The sequence below is a fragment of the Talpa europaea genome (genome assembly GCF_964194135.1).
Source record: "Talpa europaea genome assembly, chromosome: 9".
NCBI lineage: Eukaryota > Metazoa > Chordata > Mammalia > Eulipotyphla > Talpidae > Talpa > Talpa europaea.
The window spans coordinates 6336317-6364304 of NC_140076.1; the positions used below are offsets into that span (position 1 = coordinate 6336317).

Genomic DNA, 27988 nt, shown 5'->3' on the forward strand with positions numbered 1-27988 from the left:
CCAGACATGCCCCGGTCCTTGCTCTCTCACGTTCTTCCTGCCCTCCCCTCTGCTGCCTCACTTCCTTGCCCAGGAAAATCCTGCTTGGCCTGTAAGTCCCAGCTCCACTCACTGTCCCCAGCTGGAATAAATACATCCGAGCGCAGGTGCCAGAGGGGCTGTGCATGTGCCACTGCATGTGGCTGCCTTTCCCGAGAGACTGCGTGGCGCACGAGAGCAGAACGACCGCATGTGCGCCTCCATCCTGGCAGCACCCCAGAAGACCCCGGCCGGGCTTCTGCTTGGTAGTGGTCAGTCAGCTGAGCTGATCATTCTAGATGCTTAGGAGTAATCTCAAGCAATGAGAAGTCATCGAGGCTGATCAAATTGTGATTCTCTGTACTTGGAGGGAGAAGAAGGAATATAGATAATAAAAAGTCATATTTCTATTTGTGCTTGGAGCACAGTGCGCCCAGGCCATGGCTTTTGTTTATCAACTTTCTAATGGCAAAGTTTGGATAAAAACGCCTTTGCTTTTCCTGAACTTGCCCAATTGGGAAGGGAGCAGCCCCTGAGGAGACATCAAGCTAGAAGTAATATTTGGCTGAAATTAGTCTGTTTATGAACTTAAAAGTTGATTGTTGGGCAGTCATTCGGTGTGAAAGATTTACTCATTCTTTCTAGTACTGTAATGATACATTGGACTATTAGAGGACTGTTTTTAATGAGCAGAAAATGCTGACCTATGTATAATTGCCTCTCTCTGGCCAGCATCCATGGGACTGGAGAAAGTGTGGGTGAACACACCAGTGTGCCGAGAAAATGGGTGGCTGCTGCAGGATCACCCTGATGCAGGCCCTGCCACCCCATGTGGGGCTCCTCCGGCAGCCGGGCAGGCCAGCCTGAGGCCAGGGAGCAGCAACCTCACCCGACAGGGTCATTAAGCTCTGGGTTATCTGAAAGCAGAAGCTTGGAGTGAGAGCCTTCCTTCAGGATGAAGAAACCCTTTGGAGATAAGAGCCAGAATCTTCTCAGTCTCCTTGATTTAATTACTGGGCGCCAGGCTCAGTTCTCCCTCGAGGCCCTGCCTGGTTCGGGTCAGTGACATTCTGTCTCCAAGGTCCTGCCTGAAGTCCTGAACTGTACGTGCTCCGCCATGAACTTTGTCCAGAAGGTTGGGCAAGGGATATTGCCTCACTGGAGCGAACGGACCCAGAATCCAAAAGAAACGTTGTGAATTGTTAGTACATTCTCACCCAAGGAATTTCCTTTACCAATTTGTCTCACTAGAGCTGAAGGGTCTAGAGAGCTTCCTCACACCCCCACTGTCAAAGGGTAAACATCCTGTGAGTGGCGCTGGCACAAATCCTGGAAACGCTCCCCAGGCGGGCCTTGCTTCCTCCCTGCAACTCCTTTGTCCTTTCTCGCCTTTGCCAACCTCTGGCCAATTTTGAGTTTCTTTCAGAACTCAACTTTCCAAAAGTTTGGAGTGTTCTTTTGACCTAGATTGACTGACTTTTGACCTGACTCCATTGAGGGTGCCTTTCCATCATTTTCTCTGATGGCCCATACCTGACTCAGCCAAGTGTGCAGTAGCTTTCACCCCATTTCTGACATGTGGGGGGTAGGCTGGTCAGCCTGCATTTCTTAAAGACCAAGGATGTGCTTCACTGCCTCCGCCTTGTATTGCGAGGGAGCCCAGCTTCTGAGTCTGTTGACCTGATCCTGCTGTCTGCTGCCTCTTCTGGTTGCCATCTGCTGCCCAACCTGTGGGATTGAAAAGTGGCCACTGTTAACCTCTTAGCTTTTCTTTGATTTTTTTTTTTTCAACTGGAAGATGCTTTCCTTCTGACTAATAATTAATGTCCATTCTCTGATCCTAAGCTTGATGGGCAAATCTGCTTCTTCCCCATCTTGAGTTGGCCTGCCTGTGGCCTATTTAGAGATGGACAGAATGCCCATCTCTTGCCAGGTGCATGAAATTGAGGGGTTTGGTTTGAAATGCTTTTGCTTTTGTCTTTGGCCAGGTTCCAATAGCCCTTGTCTTTTTTGCTAGGTATCATTGGTGGATTGACCAGTGTTATAACCTCAACAGTGGAAGGTGTGAAAACAGAAGGGGGTGTCAGCGGTTTCATATCTGGCCTTGGGAAAGGGCTTGTGGGCACTGTAACCAAGCCAGTGGCAGGCGCCCTGGATTTTGCATCAGAAACAGCCCAGGCGGTGAGAGACACAGCCACACTTAGTGGCCCCAGGTCAGTGGTCATGGGGGGTGTGGCTTCTGCAATTTCCAGCCCTGGTCTGCTGCCTGTCCTAATCCCTACTGATATGTCTTATCATGTGCTTTCTGCCTTAATGATGTGATTATTTTAAAATGTGAATAGATGTAACTTAAAATTCTAATATAAATACACAAAAATGAGGTACGAAAACCTGGCATAAATTTTCCCAGATCTGTATACACCTACATCTGTATCTATCTAGCTGTATCTATACTCTTGTGTGTTTGTGCATGTGTACAATATAATGTTGTTTTTCCTCAGAAGGATCCAAAATAGGGTTGCATCCTTACAAGAAACTAACTAGACCCCCACCTGCCCATTAAGGAAGCTCTCGGGCTGTCGACTGTGTCCAGCTCCTGGGCTCCAGGGCCCAGATCTGGAATCCCTTCAGCCACAGGCCATCGCATGGGTCTTTCCCTTCATAGTTCTCTACGTGAGAGTGCCAGCCAGTCCCCACCTTCATGTAGGAATCCCCCAAGTTCATTGGCAGTTCTCCTGTGGGATGCTGTCTAGCCTTAATCCCCGCTGAGACAGGAAATGAGCGACAGCCCATATGGCTTCAAGTCCACAGAACACAACTACTTTAACTTAGCTACTCATGTTAGTGGCCTATTTTAGCCTCCCTTCTTCAGTGTGACTAACAGGGATTCTTATCAACAAAGGGTATAATGACTGTTACAGTTCCCAGCCAAGCTGCCTCCACTTAAGCCCCAGGAGGATCTTGCTGCTGCCTAGATAATAGATATTCCCTGAGTGAGGTAGTGTGCCCTTCAGGACCTGGCCATATCCCACCCGATCACACCCTCAAAAAGGGTTTAAAGTGAAATTGTCCCCAGTTAAAATGATCCCATTTGCCTGTCACCAGGAAACCCTGCTAGCGACACATGACCGCGGTAGGGAAGCGCTTGCCATGTGAACCGGGCCCTTCGTCCTCTGCTCCACCGTGATGTCTTCCAGCAGGAAGCAGCTGCTTTTAGCAGAGAATCTGTAGAGTTTACTTGAGTTGAATTGCACCCTCTTCTCAGACGCAGAGCTCACACGACCCATGAGGGTGTATTGAAGCATTTATGAAGTCGAGGAGAGGGGCAGCAGGGAGGCTTCAGAAGTATTTCCAGTTAGTTTTTTCGTGTCTGCCCAAAGCTCAAGAAGTCCACCCCCAGCGTTTCATCAGGATGAGAAAACCTAACGACGTGTGGACAAAGCGAGGCTAGGAATTCCAAAGTACCACCCTCGTTTGTGACATCCCAGAGTGGTCAAGGGATTGATTAAATGTTAAATGTTTTAAATACTATTTTGTTCTCTAACTTCGATGATGTTGATTTGAATGGAGTCAGTTGAATTTTATGCCTTGGCAGCTTGGAAGTCATGATAACATCTTCCATTCTTCTAGGTGCCCTTAAAGGCACAGATATCTGCTGTAGGAGGAAAGGTGGTATAGTCATTGCTCTGTAAAGAGCTCAGTTTCATCAGCAAATAATTGAATATTCCCTAAGAATTCAGGGTTTGTTGCAGAGCCGAAAACAAGTCTATCTCTGATCTCAAAAGGCTTACAGTCAGATGGGACAACAAACATAAAGCAATCATATAAATCATAATTTGCTAAAATTGTGATAAATGGCACAAAGCAGTCTTGCTGGGTGCCCTGAAATGGTGCAGTCAGCGAAGGTGAAGCGGAGCAGAGGTGGGCTAACCTGCCCGCTGGCCTCAGGAGAGGCCTTTCCAGAGCCGTGAGATTTGAGATGAAACCTGGAGTGTAAATAGGAGTTGACCAGGGGAAGAGAGGAGACACTATATTCCAGGTAAGAGGGGACCAAGAAGCCACAGGGCTTGTACCAAACAAATAGAAATTGACAGTGGTTGACTTTTGACTGCGAACTTCTGGAACAGCAGAGAGGGCAGAGGTGACCGAGGAGTGTCAGGCAGTGGCGGCCTGTGCACATAGATGCTCAAAGAGGAGTGGAGGGATTCGACTTCTGCATCTTGTCTTTATTTCTGGAAAAGACACTGCGGGGAGTAACAGAGGGGAGTGGGCCCATTCTAATTTGGGGGCTCAGAGAAGTTCGGCCCTTTATCCTTTCTTGAAAAGATGCCATAGATTTGTCTGAAACACTTTAACCATTTTCCCTCAGTCCATTTATCTAGGTCCAAAAGTAGGGTGATTCATGAGGAGCCACATTAGAGAGAAAAGGAGACCGGACCCAAAAGTGATAGATCTGGGTGCTAGTGCCCTTACTTGTTAGCGGGGGCCCTGGGTCAAGTCTCCTGGCCGATCTGAGCCTCGGCTTTTTCATCTATAAATTAGGGATAAATATACCTGTCTCTTCTGCCTCTCAGGTTTGAAGCCCCACCAGAGTTACTTTAATGTGGAATCCATAAAGAACTATAAAATGCTGGGTGGTGTTATTTTGTAAGTCATGTTAAAGGCACACGGAGGTGTTTGCAGGTGGAGAGATGTTTCAGGGCCGTGAGGGTTTGCTCTGATGATGCCGTGATCCCTGAGGAACATCCTAGTTCTACCAAGGGATAAATCACCCTGGTTTCTTGGAAGTGAGTTGTAACCATCTCCAACCATCCCAGTTGATTGAACAGGATCCAGGGGTGTTACTCAGGGTTTTTCCCCACTGTTTAGACAACAGGGACTAACAAATGATTTGAAGGGATTAGAAGTGAGAGTCTGACCGAGGGCTGACCTGAGCCCAGGGACTGAGCCAGGAATAGAACCCAGGAGTCCAAGAGCTCTGCCTCTGAGTCTGCTCTTGGAATGGGGCTTTCTGCTTCCTCTGTAATATTTCATCCAAGTGAAGGCTTAGATCTTAGCATCTATGTTTTAAATGACCCAAATTTCAAGCAGATGATAGCAAAGTAAGCCATTAAACTGTGAAAGAATACTCCTTCCAGTAATCCCTCTGAAAAGTGGCCTTACAGGAAACATTGGCTCCTTTCTGTGTTTATTTGAACATGATTTTATTTAGAGGGAACCCCCCTCCTTGAGTTCTTTTAGATTAAAATGCCTCCAAGTCCCTCTCCTCATTCCAGTGTGCAGGCAAACCCAAAGGACAGTCACCTAACTTTTCTCCAAAATGTCCAATCAGTCGAATAGTTCTTGGGAAGGCAAATGGGGGCTGGGGAGAGGGGAGGGCGGAGGACAGCAGAGCCTTTGGCCTCAGCTTGAATGTTGTGGACCAATATCCCCTGCTGCATTTGTTAACTGTACAAGTATGTGTGGTTTGGAACTGAAATAAGCAGCCTTTTCCAAGGCAATGTTCTGCTGGCTCAGCTTGCATCTTCTAGGCTACGTGTATTGGGCTGCATTTGTCTGTTCCCAAGTAAAGTTTCTGAAAATGGCACAGATGTAGCCGCACTTGTGGTGTCATTCAAAAGCCACACTTGTGGTGCCACGGAAAAGCCTGCCACCCTTCACTAGACCAGGCCAGAGCAGCACCCATGGGCCAGCGTGCCATGTACTGCACGTGTGGTGGTAGCTGATGATAGGATTTTTTTAATTGCAGTTTTGTGTATTTTTTTTTAAGATTTATTTATTTTTATATAAGAACCGGGGTACAGGCCAGATGTGCCGGAGGGTGAGAGGATTCACCCAAGACAGAGTGGGGAACAGACCAGGCAGACCGACCAAAATACACTGCTGAGGGGAGCAGCAGATGAGACAGGAGAGGTCTGCTGCACCATGTGGGTATCTCCCTGGGCCGGTGTGGATCGAACCGGCACTGCAGAGGCTGCTGCGTTCAACTGCCTGCGCCACCAGGGAGGCCTCTGACGATAGGATTTGAAAAGATACTCGAAGGGTAGGGAGCTACAGCGCCCAGGAGCAGCCATTTCACAGTAGAAGGCAGAAACCATGGAAAAGAGAGCAGAAGTATCAACTCTGGGCTGTTTATTTGCTAGTTTATTTCCCCAAATGCCTTCTGGTGTCAGCTTTTGGTTACACGATGTTTTAGAAAAGTAGCAGATGAAGATTTATGAAGCCGGGCCCTGAGGTTTCCTCCAAAATATTTCTTCACCTTTTTAGTCAAGACCCAGAACGGGGGAGAAATGGGAGTTGGCAGAACTTGAAATATTTAAACTAATTTAGCAAAGCTCAGGAGTGTCGGTGCTTATCTCATTATTTAAGTTAGATAAGGAGGAAGGGGAATTTGAAGGATAATGATAGATCAGTGTTTAAGAATATCGCCATCAGGCCTCTGCTAGTGTTCTGGAATCCCAGGACCTTGTATTGGGCACGTAGGTGTAAATTCCAGTTGCTCTGAGGAGCTTTTGAGTAACCTTTCAGTTGGTTTTGTGGGAAAGATTTATGGTGGGCATATTTGACTTTTTCAGTAAAAACACTCCCAAGACACCACCCAGAATATTAAAAAAAAAAAAAAAAACAAAACCTTTGTTAGTGGCCTCTGAGATGTAAAATTGAAATGGACTTTCTTAACAAAAAGCCTCTATTATGATGTTTGTGTCTTACCCATGATGCTCTGGGAGAAAAGGGTACGACCTTCTTGGGCCAGCAGAGCCTGAATGCGATCAGGTTGGTGGGTCAGAAAAAAGTCAGCAAGAGGAAGTTAGGAAGTGCGACTGTTATTCCTCCATTCTGGCTGGGTGGTGCTCTTGTAGTTACTGTGCTCTGTGAGTGGCCATTTGCTTGTCTTGCTGTGACACCTCACACATCAGACAGGATTGGTTTGAATTGAGCCTTTTGGGAAATCCAGTAGCAGTTACAACGTGTGTTGGGATATACTGTCGCTCTCGGTTGCTCCGACCAGTGTTCCCTCTGAGGCAGAGGGGAATAGACTGACAGCCCAGGGACAAATCCAGCAGTTCTTGGAAAGTTTCTGTTTTTCCTTGAAACTGTCAATGGATTTTTATATTTTATGCCATGTTTGTTTTAATAAGAAACTATTTTTAATTGCTGCCCAGTAAAATTAGCCCTTCCAAAAGGTAATACCTTGTCATCTTGTGGCCACTGCCTTACAGAGAGCTGCTCTGGAAGAGTACTCCATCTAGAGAGTTCTGTAGACCGTAGCATGGATCCAAAGATGCATATGTAGGTAAGGGTGGCAGGTAGGGCCTCATACACATGCGGCCCGGAGTCTTGTCACTTACTGTGGGGCACGTCTTGTGTGTGGAGCTGGTAACTGCTGCTCGGGCGGACAAGGTATGAGTTTACATGGCAGTTTCATCATGAAAAGGAATTAGTTTCAGTGACACTGAAAAATTATTGTTGCGTCCAGCTGAAGAAAAGTCTGCTGTTGTCTCTCCTCTGTGTCCAGTGCACGGCCACACTTCCGTTCTGCTACTCCCGAATGTGTTGTGAAGTGAGGGTGGCGTGTTCTCACTGGCTGGGGGTGCCAAACCAGGCCACTCCGCAAGATGCCTGAAGTAGGTGGTCGTTTTCTTACCCCTTCTGAGCGCCCCCAGAAGGAACGACATTCAGACCGGGGTTAATGACATCGGTGTCTCCCCCCAGTCTGAAATGAAGCTGATGAAGTTACAGGATAAGATATTTTTGAGAAACATCTTTACAGTCCTAAGTGTCTTATAAGTTGAAATTCCTCTCACAGAAACACAAGCAGAGAAACCTTATTTTCTAAGACAACCCTCTTCCCCCTTGCTGACTCTAAATAAACTCCCCCTCTTTGCTCTCAAAGGCTCCAGACGACAGCATTCTCTTGATAATGTGACTTATGGAAAGCGCAAATCTGCCCCCACCCAAAAAAAAGGAAAGCGTGTGTCTTCCTGCACACACATATTTGAGAAAAACCTTTCCATTTTTGAAATCCCATGACTCATTTTTATGCAAGATTATCTGCTAAAGGGAAAAAAAACACTTTTTTGGTCATGGTGCGTTATCGTTTCTAGAAAGGAGAGCGTCTATTTTTTGCCATTTTTGGCATGCAGAGATGACTGACTTCATGGAAAGAGCACAACCGTGCTTCCAAAAGTAAAAATCAATTAATTTCAGGCATAAACACCTTTAAATATAGCCCTGATAGCTCAATGACAAAAAAATGAGATTGTTTTGACTTTGGTTTCTTCCATATGATAATTAGCACTGGACAGCTCGACCAACAAGTTGATTTTTAAGACTCCCGAATGACACCTAGTCATACATCTGTTAGATAAGGATTTGGGATTTTTGATTTAACTTTGAGTGAAACTGAACAGGGTGTTTCTTTCTGAGAGACATTTGGAGTTTGTGCGTAAGAGCAGAATGAAGAGCCGTTTACCGTTTGTGGAAATCTTCCGCGAAGGCTCCAGGTTTACTTATTTTTAGATTTGATAACCTCCCAGCGTCTTCCGTGCATCCCCCTCCCTACAGAGTATCCATTCCTCATGGTCTTGGGTGAAATCAGAGCCTCCCTCCCAGAGAGGATCCAGGCCTGAGTTCAAGGCCCTGCTCCCGGCGAGCATCAGGCTATACGACAACTCTGAGTTCTACAGTGGACATAAGAGACTTTGTTTGTTACAAACAAAGCCTGTGATCTGTGGGGGAAGAAAAGGTAGTTTGGGGGTTACAGTTAGCCCCATGCCTTTGTTTAGTACTCTCTTGCTTCAGGGACCATTTCTTTGCCCTGAGATTTTCTTCCTAATTTGCCAAATAGGGGGTGGAGGGGTAATGTCCTAGTGGGTTTCCTATCCGTAGAGGAAACTGACTTCGGTTAGGCACAGAATTTGTACATGAGGGTCCTTTTGGAGCAGAGCTTCTTAAAATATGATCTGGGGACCCACAAAATCCTTTTGGAGTCCATAGGGACAACCCTACCTTTATATATTCATATATGAATTCATATATAGATATGTAGATAGATAAATCACTTTTTGTAATAATATGCCTCATGAACGTTCAGTGGAGTTTTCCAGAAGCTGCACAATCTGTGATACTGCAACAGATTGACTATAGAAGCCGATAAGAGAATGCAGCTGTTTTCTATTAAGCATGACTTAAATAGATTTGCAGAAATGTGAAACAGTGCCCCTCTTCGCACTTCTGTGACTCCGTGAAGATGCCACCAGCCCACAAATAGCTGTACCTGGCTAATTTCCGTGACAAGCTGGCGTATTTGAAGATACAGTAATGATCCATCATCCTGCTGATAAACAGCTCATATCGGCAGTGGCGGATTAACGTGGATTAAGCTATAGGAGCCACTGTAACGTGATGCACGCGCTGGCTTCCTGCCAACAGTTGTCAGCCCTCCTGGTTTGCTCCTGACTTGTGCTGGCTTTCTTGAAGTAACAGTTGGAAAGATTTTATCACATATCCAAAAGACCTCTCAAAATAATTTACCTAATTTAGCCCTTCACCTTCGCCTACCATCCTAATAAATTCTAACTGCAGCAGCCTGGTAAGTGTGCAGCAGATCACTTCAAAGTGCCAGGTCCCTCTTGTCAAAAGGCCGCTTGGTTGTGTTAACCCTGCCCTGGGCTCTCTCTTGGGGAATCGAGAAGGTATATCTGTGTCAGAGTTTACTTGGCAAACCTCAGCTTTCTACCTTACAAAGTTGGTGGAGCAGGACAAGCCCAATATTTGGATAATCTCCTTTGAACTCCTTGTGAAAAGCAGTTTTTATGAGGCAGTTGTTCTGTGTTAACACCAGAGACAGCTCCTAGTAGATTTTCCCCAAACATACTTCAAACATAGATAATGGCAGGGGTGACCCAAGCTGTATCATAAAATCCCAGGGACTGCAGAAAACTTCAAAGGAGAGTCAGAGCAAAATTTCTCTTCTCAGGAGGAGGATGGGGCACAGGCCTCTCTCGCTCTGGTGGCTCAGGCCTGGCTGGAACTTCCCTGACCTCAGGGAGCACGGAGCTCGTCGGTTCCCCAGCTGCTCCAGCTGTTCCAGCAGCACAGTCACTGGTGATGACTGGCACCACCGCCCACTCGGCTGCTCGAGGCCAAACTGCCACAGGTGGGGCGCTTTCCTGTCACTGGCGGAAAGATGTCAGCCCTGAAGTTTCCATGTTTTGGCTTGATTGATTGAGGGGCCCCGTGAATTCCATTTAGCCAATTCTGAACTTGAGATATTCAGGTCCAGTTGCTTAAGAAGCACACTGATTCAAGTGTAGCCAAGGGGACAGCAGAAGTTAGTGAACTGGCCAAGTATTTACCTCCTACTTTAATCCTAGCATATAATCGGAACTAAGAACTGAGAATATTTAAATACCTGAGGACAAACTGCTTTTGAAGAATGTTCTAGATTTTGAGAGTCACCCATGTTTTGTGTGTTAATGTTCTTAAATGAGTCTTCTGTGTTCATTGTTTATGATTGGCTTATTGTTTATAATTTGCTAATTAACTCTTAATTTCTTCAATTATTTTTTACACCTTATACATATTTGTTAAAAACTTACTATCTACTGTGAATAAGAACAGGGTTTAAAACTATGATTTTTACCTTAATTATCTTGCAATACAATTTTTTTTATGTTTTCAAATCTTCTTTATTAATATAAATGCCTGCCCACACTTTTAAAAGTCAAAGACTTACACATCTATGAAAACAAAACCTGGCAATCTCCTGCCCTGCCTTTCCCTGCCTCCGATACCTGCTCTCCCACAGGAAACCACATTCAACACTTTATTCAGTTTGGAGGTATTTGCCTTCATGTTTCTAAAACAGAAATGGTGTTGACTTCTGATGGAATACCTGAAGGCTATGGAATGTATAAGCCAGTGTTAATTTCAACTTTCTCAAAAAGTGAGTGTAGAGCTCTTTCCGGATACTATTTGTCTTCCTCTTGCTATATGTGTGTTCCCCTCCCCCCTATTCAGTAACTGCCAAGTAAATCAACATTCAGTTTCAGCCATTATTATGGCTATGTAAATAGTAATCCTGGGGAAGCCACATAGGTCACTATGATTATAGTACCTGTTTAGTGTTTTTTTGATTTTTTTTCTTCTCCCTGGAGTTAGTAACTGCTTTACTTTTTGTTTAGTTTTTTCTATGCATATTCTCAGTATATCCTCATATTCTTATTATTTCCAACTTTTACTCTAAGGTTAATAACTCATTTAAAAAAAATCTATTCCTCGTTTATGCACATACTCTCCTGTTTATGTTTAAAAATGTATCAAGTCATTTATCGGTTTCATTTTTTTCCTTGGAAATTCTCTCCCTGGCTACCTCCCGGTCCTCTCTGCCCTGGTTCTCTTCCAAGTTTTTTTCTTCCATTTGTTTGTTTTGGTCTTTTTGGTTCAGGAATAGAGACCATTCCCAGATATTTGGTGATTCTTTGACGAGCTGTTTGGCTATTTAAAGATGAGGCACTGAAAAGCTGAGTCTGGGACTCAGGACCTCACTGTGGAGAGATCAGGTAGGGACCTATATGCTCCACTCTGCTGAGGAGAGGAGCGGGCTGGATGGGGCGCGAGTGGGACCCACAGGACTGACCACCTGTGGCGCAGACTTCTAACCAATCTTCCTGTCTTCACCACTCACATGCTCACCTCCCCGCTCCTCCTCATGCCCAGGCCTTCAGAGCTGCTCGATGCCTCCATCTTTCTGAAATTCGGCGGGTTTCCCATACTAATTAGCTCACTGTTTTGTGGCTTCCACTCCCTCAGGCTTCCATTTCAGCACCACTTGTCCATCTGCTTTTTCAGCTTCTAAAATATTGTTGACACCCTCTCTTTATCCTTTTGGATTTGTGCCATTTGTATCCCTTTGCTTTCACTTTAGAGGGGTCTCTGGACTATATCTGTCATATTTAATCAGAAATCCTATAATTCAGTTTTGACTCATCCTAATTTGCTCATCCTTCCCTAGTGTCCTTTCCCCGCCACGTCCAGCTAGTAGTTCTAAATTAATGTAGTTTTACTGAAATCCCTATCCGTCACATCTGCTGAAACAGCCCTTAAGTGTGGTGGCATTAATAAATAATAATATTGCTAACATGGTCAAGCCTTTACTGTGCTGTAAAGAAGCAGGTTGTAGAAGGCCCTTGTCAGGTCCCAGGCACATGAAAGAAACAGCACAGCCCACGGTAGTGACGCGGCCCTGTCGCCACCCCTCGCTGAGCCATGACGGCTACTCGGGCGGAGCTGGCAGGCGACTGCTTAGCTCCTGGGTGCTGCTGGGTATTTCGTCGTTCCCAAGGGAAGTCGCTGAAAGTTTTCTTATCTTGACACTCCAAGGGCAGGAGGTCTCTCTTCAAAGAGAAATGCTTGCTTCAGAAAAAGATGTGGAAAGAACATAAAATCTGGAGCAGAAATGGGAAGGAGAACCAGCCACCAGGGATTTGTAGGAATCTGGAAGGGGCTCCCCAGCCCAGATTGGACCCCACATCTGTAAGACTAGTTACGTTTTCTACCTTCACAGTCTCTGAGGGTGATTCCTGCAGCTCCTGTGCAGTGGGATCCAGCATCCCCATGGCGGTTCTGAGGACGAGGCCACGTGATGTGCATGTGGCCCTTGGCCTGGCACGTGGGTCTCGTTGAGACTCAAGCGCCCGCCTCTCTGTCAAGCCTCTCTCTGACAAGGGGATGTTAAGTTTAAACGAAACAGGATTGTATCTTTAGCTCTTATACCCTGTCCCTGAAAACTTCCTGACACACTTGCCCTGTTGCTAAATGAGACCGGGCGTTCATGGTTTTCTGGGGTTTTGTCCTTCTCATTCTCTCTCTTCACACAAAATAGACAGTTACAGTCAGACCCTCCACTGGAGAGGCCCTTGGTTGGCAGTGCCAGTGCGGCACTCACCTGGGCTCTTGGCCTTTGTGCATAGAACCCTGCTGGAGAAGGTGTGCAGAGGCCACGAACTTGCTCTGAACCCACTTGCGAAGAGCAGGTGATCCCAAACTATTGTTAGTGTCTGCTGTAAATGATATGCCTCTGGGTTCGAGCAGAGTTCAGCCAAAAGTCCCACATGACATGGAAATCTGTCCTGGAGCCAGGTTTGTCGGGTAAAAGTTATGTAGCGAATGTCTCCAAACATTGGCATCTGTTGTCTGGCCCGGGTAGCCCAACCGAGAGTGACGGCGTGCTCACAGAGCCCGGGGTGGGGCCAGCGACCCCGCGACAGCTGACGCTGCTCCAGCTGCGGGGGCTCATCCCGCTCTCCTGATAAACAGCGTGAAAAGCATGATGTGGTTCGGAAAGCATCCTTCAAAAAAGGCTCTATTTCCAGGCGCCTGACAGTCCACTGTTGAGTATTGTTGAGGGGTTTAGAAATGTAGAATCAGATCCCCCTCGGAGGGGCTGCGGGGCTCCCCAGGGCTCATCTGTCTGATGCCCCCCGGGACGGCCTCACACCAATGTCAGCCTGTAGGTCGGGGTCCCATTTGTCTCTTTTTATAAAAGTGCTCTTGGGTTCAGGGCAGGAATTGAGAAAGGGAGCTGGCTTCTTCCTCACTGACGGGCTTGCACCTTTACAGCGTGCCCTTGTTCCATGGCTTCTACAGAGCGAAAGTAAGGGATGGCTTTGGGTCATTGTCAAGCTGTCAGCTTTTGAAATTATAAATGTTATCAGTTATAAATGTTCATATTTCTTTTCGAAACCCATCTTCCCACTTGTCCTGTTTCTAGCAATTTACCTCCCGTGGCCCTTCCACCGCCTGGAGACGCTAGTGTCCTGGGCTTGTGGGGGCGTGGCCCCCAGGCCAGGCTCACGTCGACCCCACGATCAGCACCAAGTGCTCTGGTAAAGTGTAATTACATGCTACTGCTCTTTTAAAAGTTTGGGGTTGTCCCCGAGATGTGGTGGTGAAGCTGACAGAACAGCAGGGGGGATGACGCTGATTTATCGTGTGGAGGTGACGGCAGCACACGTTCTCTCCAGCTGTCAGTGCAGGATCGCTCCTCCTGGACTCCTGTCTCTGTGATGAAAATGACCCATCTGGATGTGGCCTTCGGGTGGTGGGGGCAGTGGCCCTGGGCACGAGCAGGGAGGCCAGGACCGATCCCAGGCCTGGCGCTGTGCTGTGTCGTGGGTGCACACACCCTGCCCCCAGCCCCTCGCGCGTCTGTGTGCCCCTCCAGGCCGGAGGGCTGCCCTTGCCCTGGGCCTGCCTGTGCAACCGTGGTAAGTGACCACACATGGCTCCCTGGAGGAGCGGCGCAGAGGCTCCCTTCCTAGAGCTGCCCCTGCAGCTCCTCCAGGAGGAAGCTGGCTCTGTGGTAAAGAAAGCCCAGGACTTAGGAAAGCGTGATGATGATTTCCAAAAATAAAAAGTCAGTTGGTTAATCTGAGGCAGCGTTGCACCTAAAATATTCCCAAGCAGCCCTTGGCCCCGGCCTGAACCCCAGCTGGGCTTAGCACCATTTCAGTCAGTTACATCTAATCCCCCTGAGGGGTTGAGTCTGTGGCCAAGCTGCCCTGTCCCGGCCTCAACCCTTCCTCTGACTTCACCTCTGGGAGAGCTAACATGGCCCCCGGCTAGGAGTGTGTGAGGACAGGAGTGTGTGAGGACAGCCAGCCTGCGTGAGGACAGCCCCTGTAGCGGGACGCTTCCTACACGCCCGCTCTCTGAACGCTCACCAGCTCTTGGTGAAGGCCAAGATATCAATGTGGAAAGAAGCCCTAACAGGGACCACCTCACACCCAGAATGGACGTGTGCCTGTGAGGGCTCATTTCCTTTTCTTTCCCAAACTAGTATCAAATTAGTCCTCCTTAGCTCTGCCTACCCACGACGCTGGCGTGCAGAGCAGTGCCCAGTGGCCCACAGAGAGGGCAGTTTGGCACACACACAGAAGAGCTGCGTGGGCAGGGGTGCGTCCCTGGGCAGCAGCTGGGCGCGTGTGCTGCCTGTGGCATCCCATTCGTGTCTGTTACCGCCCTGTCGGAATCACGCCTCTGTTTACTTAGGATCCGGCATCCTGGAAATGCCGGAGAAAGTGATCCTGAGGTCCAGTAAGGGCAGCAACAAGCAGGGCCTCCAGGTCATTGTTTATGCATTCTCAACGTCTGTCTTGGCCCATAACGGAGTCTCATTCTCAGGGATGGGTCCCAGTTTTCCAAATTTTATTTTATCAGCGCATCTTGATGCAGACAGGCTCGCAGTGGGCCAACTGAGCCCTCAGAAGCCCTGCCGCTAGGCCGACAACCGGCTCGTTTGAGACTTTGCGGAATCTGCACGGGGATGTGCGTGCAAGTGCTTGGCGGATGGTCCTGGGAAAGGTGCGGGCTGTTACAGCTAAAGGCTGAATTGAGCCCTGAGCTGTGTGTGAATGACTAGGCACAGATTGGGTGGAGTAAACATTTTTCATGAGAATCTCCTAAATCGGTCTACCTAACTTTTTCTAGCCTCTTTTCTCTGTCTTGGCTTAAATGCGTCTCTGTAACATTCATGGTTATATGTTGTTATATATTAAGCTATATTTTAAACAAGCCGGAATGAGTGGCATACAGTGGAAAAAATTACTGTAGAGAAGATGGACTCTTCACACAAGACCATTTTCCTGGGTCCATTTGTTTCATGGCATCCCCCATGCTCCCAAAGAGAGGCGTCTGGCTCTGGAATGACAGCTGCATTGGCTCACCTCTAAACCTAGGTACATGGACAAGGAAACCTCGAGAAGAAAAGGCAGGGATGGCCGAGCGCTTTGCCGTCCAGAGCCAGGGTTGCCTCAGCTCAGATACGGCTTTGCTCCGTCGGGTTGAACCAGACCCTGAACCTGCCTGAGAAGTCTCCCTTGTGTGCGTGCTGTTGTTGTTGGGGTGGGGTTCAAGTAAGTTCAGGTCCTAGTCTAGTTACAGAAGCAAAAACTGTCAGGAAAACCCTTAGTCAGCACTGACTCTCCTCAGAGGCCTCTGCCTGGTCCTCTCCTCATGCCTTTGGTTTGGGTTTGGCGCCTTCTCTCTCTGTTACGCTCACTCCTTGGGTAGGAGAGTTCTAGTAACCATTCCAGGCCCAGAATTCCACCCAGTAGCCTTATTTTCTAGGTATACCCACTGAGGCCCAGCAGGCAGACATGCTCAGCCATGGCTGCACAGGCTCAGCCCCCGGAGAGCCTGGGCTCAGCTCGGACGGTGTCCGCCAGGATGAGCTGCAGATGCATCCTCCAAGAGGCAAAGCCTCTTGGGTTAAACTCTAAAACCAAAGTCCTGTCCATTGGGCTGATGGTTTAACCCTTTATACACAAGTCAGGGCTGTTGGAGATGAGATGAGCATGAAAGCTACATAGACCCAGCATGCCTAGCGTGTGGAACCAAGCCTGCTGTGGGCGTGTGTGTGCACACTCACATGCTGTGCTCACGCATCCCCCACCCTTGTAGCTGAGGCCTGGAAAAGAGGTTAACTTTCTCCTGTGTTGATAAAAATGAGGCCGGTGACGCGTCCATGTTGGCATCCCCATCTCCCGGAGACGGGGTCGTTGCTGTGGAACGGAGTGCTTTCAGGTCCTGTGACATTAGGGGCCAGTTTGTCTCCCTGGCACCCCACGTCCACGGGTTCACCTGGGGGTGTGCTGCAGGGGGGAACGTGGTCTCATACAAGGTTGATCGGAGATCAGACTGAAGATTTCCCTTTGGCGAGAACAAAATGAAATTGTCCGTTCGGGGCAGCTCAGGGCCTATATGTAGGGGCCCAGGGCCTGCTGGGATGGGGTTTCACACTTGGGCTGTCCTTTTGCCCTTCCACTGAACTCTTTTCATTTCAGTCATGAGCAAACAGTCAGTGCTTGAACTAACAACCCTGCAGTCCTCCGGAGCACGGCTCTCTTACAGTACCGAACAAAGGGAGGGAGGGCCGCGTGGGCCGGCCCAGCCGAGGAATGCGGCTTCAGGGTTCTGCTCCATAAATTTAACCAGCACGACGAAAAGGAGATAATATGAGCCTTCGTGATGATCTGAAAGGGGGAGGTTCTGTGTCCCATTGATTGCGGTCTGGCCCAGTGCCAGGCCCAAGTCTGACCGACAGTTGAACCATATCGTTAAGGCGTGTAGTACAGCTCGAGTCTTGTACTGCCGCCAATGAGCACATATCCACAGGGCAAAAGTTTATAAAGAGTTGAGGCTGTCCTGCTTAACCCTCTCACTCTGCCTGTAATAGACCCAGCTGCCATTCGGAACTTGCCCATCTGAGGTCAGAAAGGAAAGCCTGCACGTTTTTCTTCAAACAGAGCTTCTCAGGACTGGGGAGAGGGAAGAAACGCCCCTGGAGAGGCACGAGGCCCGGGAATGCATCCCCCGGAGAAGCCCAGCAGTCGGCCTCCTCCCCTCCGGCCAGCCGGCCCGAAAGGGGACACCGCTGCGCTTTATTCAAAGGAGCTCTGTGTTTGCAGTATAATGTTGCTGAAGGAAATAGGGCTGACACAACAGGAAACCTACCCGCTCCGCGCGGAGGCCCGCTGCTGCAGAGGTGGTGGATGCCACGGTGGAGCTGCTCCTTCCCTTCCTGCCACCTGGCCCCTCCGGGGCGGCTCAGAGCCGCGCTTTCTGGTTTTCCAGAGCTGGGCCTGAATACTGAGGCCCGGCTGTTTGGTCGCTGCCCCACAGAAGGGCCTGCCAGCCCAGGGTCCTGCCTGTCGGGGGCAGGCCACCCTTGCGGGGGGGCCTTGGTCACTGTGCCCAGGCTGGCAGGAGTACCCAGGGCGTCACCACAGCAACAAAGGCCTGAAGAAGCCTCTCCCTTGCCGCCCCACTGCCCAGGCAAACGGACTGACAGACGAGGCTTTGGTGTCCTGGGTCCAGGAAAAGGCTGTCTGAGGACCCGGGGACAAGTGGGCGAAGTTTGGGAAGGGAGGTTCAGTCCTGCCCATCGGTCCGTCACTTCCTTTTCCACACTGGGTACCTGCCCATCCTCGCTCTGGTCTGTTCTGTCATTTCTGGGGCGCTGCCTGTCTGCGGTGGGCGAGGCAGCTCGGCGGGCGCAGGGGAAGTGGTGGTGCCACCCACTGTCTTAAGCACTTTTCTGTGCCTTGATGTCCTTATTCTCACAACCCAGTCAGGTGGAGCCCAACTTCCCCCATTTACAAAGGGGGGAGCTGAGGCACGTAACTCATCTGGGCTCTCAGAGCAGTGAGAGAGGGCACAGACGTTCCTCCCTAGCAGCCTGAGCGCAGAGCACACGCCCCAACTTCTGCGCTGCTCTGGGTCGCCTCTTGGCCTCTGCCATCAAAAGATTCATCATTTAAATCTGAGGCCGCTCACCAGATCTCTTCCCTCACATCTTGGAACTGGGGGGGTGGGAGCTGGATTTCTGCCAGTGACCAGGAAGATTCGGGGAAAGACTCGGAGGCCGTCGGTCAGGAAAATGTGCTACGACCTGTGACCTCATGTTAAGGGTCCCCCACCCCTGCAGCTGGCCCCAGAGATGGCCTGAGGGGAGCAGGGGGACCCTAGCCTTTCAGGCCCTCACCACGAGAACCAGGTCCCTGAGCTCTGTGTCCAGGAGCAGTATTACGCCACCTTCCGGAGTCGGTGGCCTGCACTCCGTCTCCCCCAGATGTTGAACGTGGCTGCTTTGCAAGTTCAGAACACGCCATTTCCACAGAATAGCAGTCACACACCGTGACTCCAACGTGCTTTGCCTTGCCGTGCCTTAAGCCCTCCTCACCAGCTGGCCACCTGGGGCCCGGCCGGCATAGGTAGCCTCAGGAGGAGAATGTTCATGCTCAGGGCTCAGCTTGCCGTCATTGCCTTTTGATGCCAGCCATGACTTCTGTTTATTTTGGGGAAACAAGAGGGCCTTCCGCTCAAGGTAGGAGAGTTCGGAGGGCTGGCCAGCGCCTGTGGTGATTGCACTCTGTGTCGCTATGCCTCAGTGGTCAAGGTGCTTCAAGGGCCTCCACGTAGATCGGTAGCAAGTCCCGGATGGAACTAACTTGCAGCCTGGACTCCATGTAACCATTGCCAACCCCAAAGTTTAGCCAACCTTGGTGCCAGTGTTTTCATGGGGCACTGACTGGGGGTCCCCATTGTCAGGTATTTGAGCTCATTTGGCATCAAGGAGCTATGCTGTGCCCCGTCTTCTGGGATGTGCAGAGAGAAAGGCCACGGGAGTTGTGAGTGGCTCAGAACTGCTCTCTTGAGTTTCTCTGTTCAGTATGACAAAGATGGAAGATGCCATGAGGTGGCCAGATAATTCCCTTAGCTGTGATTTATGGCAATTCTTATCTGCAGAAATCTTAAGACAGAGCGCTCGAAACTACCTGATGCCTTATGCAACGAGCAGAAGAAAATCTGCGTCTTGGGTCTGCATGAGCTTTAAGAAGAGGAGCAGCCTCTGAAGAGTCCCCCCTGCCTGCTGTGTGGCACGCACCCCTTTGTCAGCGTCGGGGTAGGCCCAGGCCGCCCTGCTTCTTTCCTCCCCCAGGGAACTCGGCCGTTGTGAAGCTCTATGCCTGCCCTTCCTGTCTGCCTCTGACTCCAGGTCTGAAGGGAGAAACAAACCCTCAGCTGGCGGAGAGGCTAGAATAGAGGTTTCATGTTCGCCGCTAGGGAGAGGCGCCTCACCTCTGCACTGGGCCGGCACCCGGATGCACCTGCTTTTCCCCAGGTGCAGTGAAACCAGGCCAGGGCTGGCGCTGCCTGCTGACCTGCTGTGCTGCTCACATGCAGCTCCCGCTGCCTGGGGAGGCCAATTGCAAAAGGCTCATGGGGTCGGGGGGGTGGAGGGTGTGCCTGAACCAAGGCTGGCACCAGATCTCGGGGCACTTTATTCTGCTGCCGCTCTTATCAAAAGGGCCCAGCATCTTTGCCCACCACCTCCTGGCCTCCCACAAGTTCTAACACATTTTCAATCCACGTTTTTTTCTAGTCCTGCATAGGCAAGCCCTAGCCCGGCAGTTCACATGGACTCGGTCATGTTGGTTCTTGTCAGCTAGGACAAGTGCTCTGAAGGCCTCGTGTCAGCTCTGACCCAAAGGGTGCGTCTGATTTTTATGAAGGCATAGAAGTGCACCTGAGATGACCCCAAGTCCTTTTCTTTCATTTTCTGATGTCTTACCACCTGGACCATTAATTCTGCTTTGGGGGGTCAGGCTGGAGGGAGGGAAGAATTTCAAAGCAAAGCTGATTTGGTCTCTGAACCAGCTTGTCTCCTACGTTGTACTTCACCCAGATGAGAATCAGAAAGGACAGTCTATAAGCCCCTGAAATGCAATTCCCAGTGAAACACGAACTTCTCGCTAGTGGCTCTGCAGCTGGAGAGCCTCAAAACCAGTTCCAGATGTTGTCTCCCCGATGTCAGCAGGAGGGAAATTTTGGGCAAGCCGGGAGGCAGAGTGCTTTTGCTTTTACCCACTCTCCGATACCTCTTTCGCAATCCATGTCTTCCTCACAGGACTCTCCGGGGAGAGGGCTGTGAGTGGCTGTGTCCACTTAGGCCTGCTGAGCGCCCCTCTCCTGACTTCTCTGTCGGGACATGCTGCTGGGAGCTGGCCAGTCACTGCAAGCAAGAGTGTCCCTCTCAGGCTGTTCAGGGTCAAAAGCAAGCCAGTGCTGGAGAAGGAAGCCAGATGGGCTAGGAAGGAGGCCTCCCACAGAGGAGGACCCTCAGGTTCACAAGCAACAGCCCTGGCCCTCACTGCTGCCTCGGGCCATGCAGGCATCCCTCCGGCCTGGGAGAAGTAGCATGGAGAGCAATGGTCAATCATGGCCCTTCCTCCTGAGAATTCGCCACTGGGACCCCCTCTTATCCACAAGAAAGCCCTTCCTTAAGGAGCCTCTGACTCCTTCTCTCTCACTCTGTACCACCTGAGCTTGCATAGTCCGTGACGATTGAAGTCTGTGTTCATTCATGCTTGGCTCTTTAAGTGTACTCAAGACATTGTGGTACCCGGATGCTCAGAATCATTTTCAAAAAATACTTCGATTGTTTGAGTTTTAAAATTGTACAAAAGTGAACTGTTCGGGGAATTCCAGTAATATATGAGCACTTACGTTGCGTAGACACTGTCCGAGGACCTTTAATTCCAGCATACCAATGAGGTCGGTACTGTAGTTCCCATTTCAAAGAATAAAAAGAACTCAATCTTATTGGCTGTCAGTAATCACCAAAAGGCTAATAGTGGTAACCCTGCCAGATTATGTACATGTGTATATATGTGTGTACACACACAAAATACATACATATATATGTGTGATTTTACATGAATGGAAGCACAGGTGTTGACCGTCTAATGCTCTTTGACTCACTGACTGTAGAATATCTCAACATTCCCAAAAGTAAATCATTTTAAGCATTTACATAATACGAAATTGCCTATATACAATATACTTAGTCTTTTATCATGGATGGACAATGGCTGTTTCCAATTTTTGCTACTATAGGCATCTTTTATGTATCTTTTTTTATGCTTGTGTAATTCTCTCTTTAAGGTAAATCTTTTGAAAAGATTGATTTTTATTTAATTATGCATAGAAGAACTGGGGTGTGGGCCAGAGGGGTGAGGGATGAGAGGATTCACCAGAGACAGAGTGGAGACAGAGTGGGGAGTAGAACAAGCGGATCTACTGAAATACACTGCTGAGGGGAGCAGTGGGTGAGACAGGAGAGGTCTGCTGCACCATGGGGGTAGCTCCCTGGCCGAGGATCAAACTCATGCCACAGTAGCTGGTGATAGCTTGATAGCGCTGAGACTTTAACCCCTGTGCCACCAGGAAGGCCCATCTTTAAGGTAAATTTCTAAAAATAGAATTGCTGAGTTAAAGAGTATATATTTTATCTGGTTTGAAGCACATCACACATTACCTTCTAGGAAGCTAAGATCATTTATACCACTACCCACAGTGTTGGAGAAGGCCCCTTCCCCAGCCCTTCCTTAGCCCTGGCTACCCCTCAATCAAAATGCAGTCAGGAGCTTCATGAAGCAGGTACCCCACCTAGAGCAAGGCCATCATGCTTTTCCATCTCTGCATCTGAAAGAGTGGCTGTTTCAGCATTGCTACTTGTGTTTCTCTGATAATTAGGGATGTTAAAGCATATTTTTCATCTTTCAGTTAGCCATTTGGATTTTTTTTTTTTAAGATTTATTTATTTATACAAGCACTGGGTACAGTCAGAAGTGCAGGAGGGTGAGAGAATTCACCAGAGCCAGAGCAGGGAACAGAACAGGCAGACCGACGAAGTACACTGCTGAGGGGAGCAGCGGGCATGGCAGGAGAGGTCTGTGCGCCATGTGGGACCCTCGCCGGCGGCCGGGGATCGAACCAGCACTGTAAAGGCTGCAAAACTGTCCAGGGCTCAGCGGCTGTGCCACCAGGGGAGGCCCTTTGGATTTCTTCTGTGAATTGCCTTTGTATCTTCTTAGCCCAGTCCTTTTTATGCCCCTTGAAGTCAGAGTTTGTCTTCCTTTTCAGTATGGTGTTTTTGTGGAGTCTCCTCCTTCTAAGAGTTGTCATATAATCAGCTTCTCACCCATATTGGTACATCTCTTTCTTCCATATATTAATTAAATTCAGATTTTTCAACTGGTAGGCCCCATTCATGCAAGTTAACCTTGACTTTGAAGGAGAGTTGTTACTACTTATAATGCTCACCAGTTGCTTTAGCACTGATAATGAGTCTTCGGTGAGTTCTTGGACTGTGTGTGGTGTGGTCTGCTAGTCTTGTTTGTTTCCACCGACTTCCTAGTGTTTGTTTCCCACTAGTTCCACTGTAAAGTTTGGCAGATTAGTATTTCTACTATTTCTCTTTGTATTAATAAAAATCTTATTCTGCCTTCAGGAAGAGCGCCTTGCCCCTGCAAGTGTGTGTGCAGGTCCTCCCTACTCTTGCAGTCATTTCAGGAAGTTCTTATCTTCCCGATTGGAGTGTAAGCTTCCTGAGGTCATGACGTTGACTTCTTTGGTATCCTTCCAGGATCTTCTGGCTGCTTAACACAGTGATGGACTCAGGGCATGTATCAAAGAGACTTTCATCTACGGTCTTGCTGGTCATAAGTTTAGTGAGTACAGGAGAATCAGAGAGACTCAAGTTTGGCTTTGCTACTTTACCAGTAGAATGACCCTGACCTTGGACAGACTTTGTAATCTCCCTAAGCCCCTGTTCCTTCTCTTTGAAACACAATGCTAGTAAAACACTCCCGCGTGAGCATGTTGTACAAGTCCGGTGTAGAAGTGGCAGGCCCGGCGCAGTTAGTCAACGCAGCTGTGGGGCAGGTGGCGGGCCTCAGTGGCCTCCCCGGCTTCCCCTGGTGTCTCCGCCCCTCGGGGGAAATACAGATGGCCGGGAACTGTATTTGAGAGGCAGCAACATCCTGAGTTTCTCCTGGAGCTTCCTCAGAGGCCCACAGGCTCTTCTGCCTCTAGTTGAGTCTGAACCTGTTCTTTTCAACACAGAGCCTTGTAATCATGCAGGGACTCAGCACGACGCCGCACGTTTAAGACATGCCACTTTCTCTCATGCTTTGCCAGTTTTTCTCAAATGGGAGAATGCGTGCCTGTGTGTGTGCACACACATGCGTGTATGTGCATCTGTGTGTGTGAAACAGAGAGTGAGAAATGCTTGAAAGAAATAAAGATGCTATCAACTTAATGCCTCGTGAAACCACTCGCAGCTCCTGTAATCTCTAAACATTTTACCAAATGAACTTTAATCAGTTTCCTCCTGTTATATTTTTATTTTGTTGTCATTTCAATGTATAGGGAGCCAACTCCTCCAAATGAGACATTTTATTATTAGAGCGTGTTATTTGCTTTGACCACCACGGCCCAGCTTCAGCAACATCGAGGGCTAGGAAGGGAGTTCTGGGCCGTGGCTCTGCCATGGTCCAACCACAGACCACCCCCCACCAGCCCCGGTCTCCCCAGTCTGTGATGTACACGTCCCAACTGAGGAGGCCGGCAGCCAAATGTCGTTGTCTTGGGCTCGGCATCTACGCTGCCTGTGCCAGGCCCCTGCCCTCCCTGCCTGTCCCTGTGGCGGGCCCTCAGCCCGGCTGTGGCCTGTGGCACAAGAGCCCTTGTGCACTGATTAGACAGGAATCAGCAAATCTGTTGAGTGCGTGTTTAATGTGGCACAGATGTGGACATTCTGGAGCTCGCTCCGCTTTACAAATTTTCAGCTTTTTGCATTTCATCAGTGTTGCTTATTATTTACAGAACGTAACTTGAGACAGCAGAACAGATTGTAATTTTTAAAAAAGGGTTGGGGGGTGATGAGGCCACAGGGGATCTGGGAGAAAAAAATCCAGTAGTGTGGAATGTTGTTTGCTGTCCAGACCAAACAAACCAGTTTGCCAAGGGTTGATGGGCGGTGGCAGTCAGTCCCATTCATGTTCACACTGGCGGTGCCTAATTAGAAGGCAGCTTGACCTTCTTATCACCAAATAAAGACTGATCCTTTGTCACCAGGTTGAACATCGTGGCAAAGAGGCAGCAATATGCCCCTTTAAAGGGCCCAGGGGGCATCACAGAGCTGCCAACTTGTGTTCTACTTCCTTCCGGTGCAAGGAGGAAGCACACTGTGGCACCCAGCCCCCATTCAGACACACACGGGTTGTTACCTCGTAACTCTGGCTGTGTCAGTGCCGGCGCTGTGGCAAGAACCTGAACAAAGAGAGTTGTCTTCTTGTGCCTGGAAAGTCCTCTTCTCGAGGGTGTGGGAATGATGGGTCAGTGGCAGTTTGACACAAGTTCAAAGAGAAGGTACCCTCTCTTGTTTGTCGGAAAACAGATTTGGCTGGAGGTGGCCTTGGCTTCTGAGAAAGCTCCTCTGTAGGTTAAATTTGAGGACAGACAGTAGAAAGGCACCAGTTGGCCTGAGGGCAGATGAGGAAGAGCAGGTAGGCAGGTGCTGGGTTGGTTCCTCCATGTTTCTCAGTCGAAGGAACCTAAAACGGGGAGCCCAGATAGAGAAAGCCATGCAGTCAAGGTCTTTGCAAGAGACTTCTCCTTGGCATTTGAGTTGGTGCAGAAACCGACCGCCTAGGCCAGATGTTCTGAGCTGGGCGAGTCCTGCGTGTCAGGCCTGGAGTGGACTCTCCGTAGGAAGCTCGACTACCCTGAGCTGTTTCCAGACGTCCAGGCCCCACTGCTCTTTCCCTTCCTGGAAAAGCAGGGATGGCCACACTCCCCTGAGGCCAGCAGGCCGCTCTCCAGTTGCCCCCTGGGAGATCATGACCCAGGCCAGTAACTTTCTAGTGTCCTTCATGATGGAATGATCAGCATTCCCATGCTCCAGGGGTTCCTGGGCTCTTACCAACGCCCGCCTTTCTCTGGCTCGGTCTCGGGGGAGGAGTTCCCCTACAGGCCGCTGCTTGGCCACAAGCAGCAGCCCGGACTGTGCTGCCAGCTCTTGCGTGGACTTAAGTCTGTTGCCGTATCGGAGCGTGCCGGGCACTGTTTGGGGTGCTGGGGTCCAACGATGCACCGACAGGACAAGGACTTGGGCCCTGCAGCTTCTGTTCAGCACTTCCCATGTCTGGTCCCTAACACAAACCCCTCCCTGGAAAAGAGGGTGTGCTGTCGTGGCCTCTGTGGCCCTCCCAGGGCCCCACAGTGTAGCTGCAGGGCCTGGAACAGCTGCGTTTGTCGCTGTGTGTGGCGACCGCTGAAACCACCATTCTCGGGGCACCTGTTCATTTCCAGCGTCCTTACCCGTTTTGAAGCATCTCCTGTTCCCTCTTTTCCCTTTTCCCCCACACTGTCTGATAGTAAAAGGATGTGTAAAATGTCTTGCCTAGTTGAAAACGTGGTCTTGAAAAAGCAGGCACATCATCCAGCAGCCCCAGCACCCCCATACGTGCTCAGCTTAGGTCACTGGAGGGAGCAGCTTGGTGTGTGAGAGCAAGCCGGGGCGCAGGCGGAGGCCGCTCGGCGCCAGGCAGGCCAGTTCTGCTCTCGGGGTGGGAGGTATTTAGCTTATCTTACACCAGAATCAACCTGGAGGTATCTGGTTTATTTATTTTAATCAGCTTGTTATCACTAGTATTTGTACCTAATAGCCACAAAATCAGAAAAATAAACCGATAAATAAAAATAAACTGATAAAAATCAGTTTTATCAGAAGTTGTGTTTTGTCCCATGTGAACTATCTCGGGTTTGGCATTGGAGGCGACCGGTTGTCCGGGAGCTGGACCATGCCTGAGAACTTCCTGGAAGCACCCGGATTCAGAATGTTGTGCTTTAAACACACATGAAGCTTGCTTTTGTTAAATGCCTTGTTCTTGTGATACTGCTGAAAGTTATAAACCGCTTTATAAATTGTCCACAGTGTTTTTGGAAAGCAAAGCAACCCCAGAAAGCATGCCAAAGTTAGGCCGGCACCTTAGGAAGGCCTAGGACTTCAGACTGTGACCCGCTAGCCTGGGCTTCTTTATGAAGTGAGTTGGCCTTGACCCTCCCCTGGCCTTGTGACCAGGTGGTCTCCCCCTCTAAGCTGTTCGTTGACGTGGGGGGAAAAACTCTGAAGTAGTTTTGCTCTTCGAGTTTAAATCTCAATAGGCATAACTGTTGGCATTAGTCCTGCCGGCTGTCACAGTTGCAATGTCATGGGGTCCCCAAAACATGTGTTAGGTTATAGGAAGCCTTGACCCCTATAAACAAGTCAGGTGTGAATCCCACAGATGGGAGAAAGTCCAGCCCAGGAAATGTCGTCTCTGCTGCAGGATGTCAAATTACTAAGAACTTAACAGCTCGAGCAATGTAATTTCTAACCATTTCATGAATCAACTTCTTTCCCACATTTTCAGTTGCAGCAATACAATGAGGGATTTTATGTGTTGTTACACATGTGACTTCGGAACTCCAGGGAGAGGTGAGCGGGATGTTAATGAGAAAGCAGAGAGGAAGGGGGATGTTTCTGTTTGAAGCATTTTCCCTAATAAGAAAACTGAGTCAAGGAAGTTGGTGGTTGGCCCCCAGCTCATCTTGAGTTTCCCCCAGCTGAGCTGGGTTGGGTGCCCCCAGGACCTCGACAGCTGCTGACTCAGCATTGTCAACGTCAACAGCACGTGTTTTGCATCTGCCCATTGAGTGCCCGTCCTGCGCCAGGCGCATCAGTCGGTGCGTGTTGACTTCTCACAGCAGCCCGGCTATGCCCTGTGTTGTAGGTAAGGAAACCGAGTCTCCCGTAGGTGCCACACCTCAGCTTGGGCCACAGTCTGCAAAGGCTGAGCTGGGGTTCAGACCCAGCCAGGCCTAGCTGCAGAGCCCACCCTCCAGCCTGTGTGCCTCCCTTCTGTCCTTGCGCAGCTGCCTGTTCCTGCTGGCCTCCTCAACGGCCCCCAGTCAGCTCCCTGGGAACTCAGTTCATCCCTCACTAAAGGCCTATCGCTCACCTGTGCACGTGCTCGCTCAGGAAAAGTGCGTTAAAGGGACTGGAGGTGGGGAGGGGGCACAAGGCCCCCCGACGGGCTCCTGTTGACGGCAGCCTTCCTTCGAGTCCTGTCCTTTCATAGGAGCCAGCGCTGCCGACACAGGCCTCCTGCCGCCCAGGGGGCTCTCCATCCACTCAAAGTCCAAATTGTCATAGCGGGTATTTGGTACCATTTTTTTGGCTTAAGAAATAACACAACCAGAATCCAGTCATTGTTATTAAGCTGTGATTGAATACTCTCTGATTAGGTTCTACAAAGTGGATTTTTCTATTGGCATGGAACTCTGGGGAAGCATTCATGTAAAATGAGGCAGACTTCAGAGCTGCTCCTGTTAGTTTGCACTGAAAGGAGTAAAATCTGCGGAGAAGAAATGCTTTACTTTTTTTTATAATTTTTTTTATTTTTATATTCCCCATACAATTTCACCCCCCTTATTTTGACTCCAACCCCTCCTTTCCTCGCCCCCACCCCATAGTGTGTCTCTGGTTCATAGTTGTTTGTTGAAGAAATGCTTTACT

The 27988-nt window shown here is 49.3% G+C and overlaps 1 protein-coding gene across 3 annotated transcripts in view; it reads left to right on the top strand.

The window, feature by feature from the left end:
* VPS13D (vacuolar protein sorting 13 homolog D) overlaps nt 1-27988 on the top strand; it is a gene marked incomplete at both ends in the record, with an annotated part of 199174 nt that overhangs the window by 156187 nt on the left and 14999 nt on the right. For all 3 annotated transcript variants that reach the window (XM_084243705.1, XM_084243706.1, XM_084243707.1), the window contains one exon: nt 2036-2231. In XM_084243705.1, coding sequence (XP_084099831.1) covers nt 2036-2231 — 196 coding nt within the window. The remainder of the gene's footprint in view (nt 1-2035; nt 2232-27988) is intronic.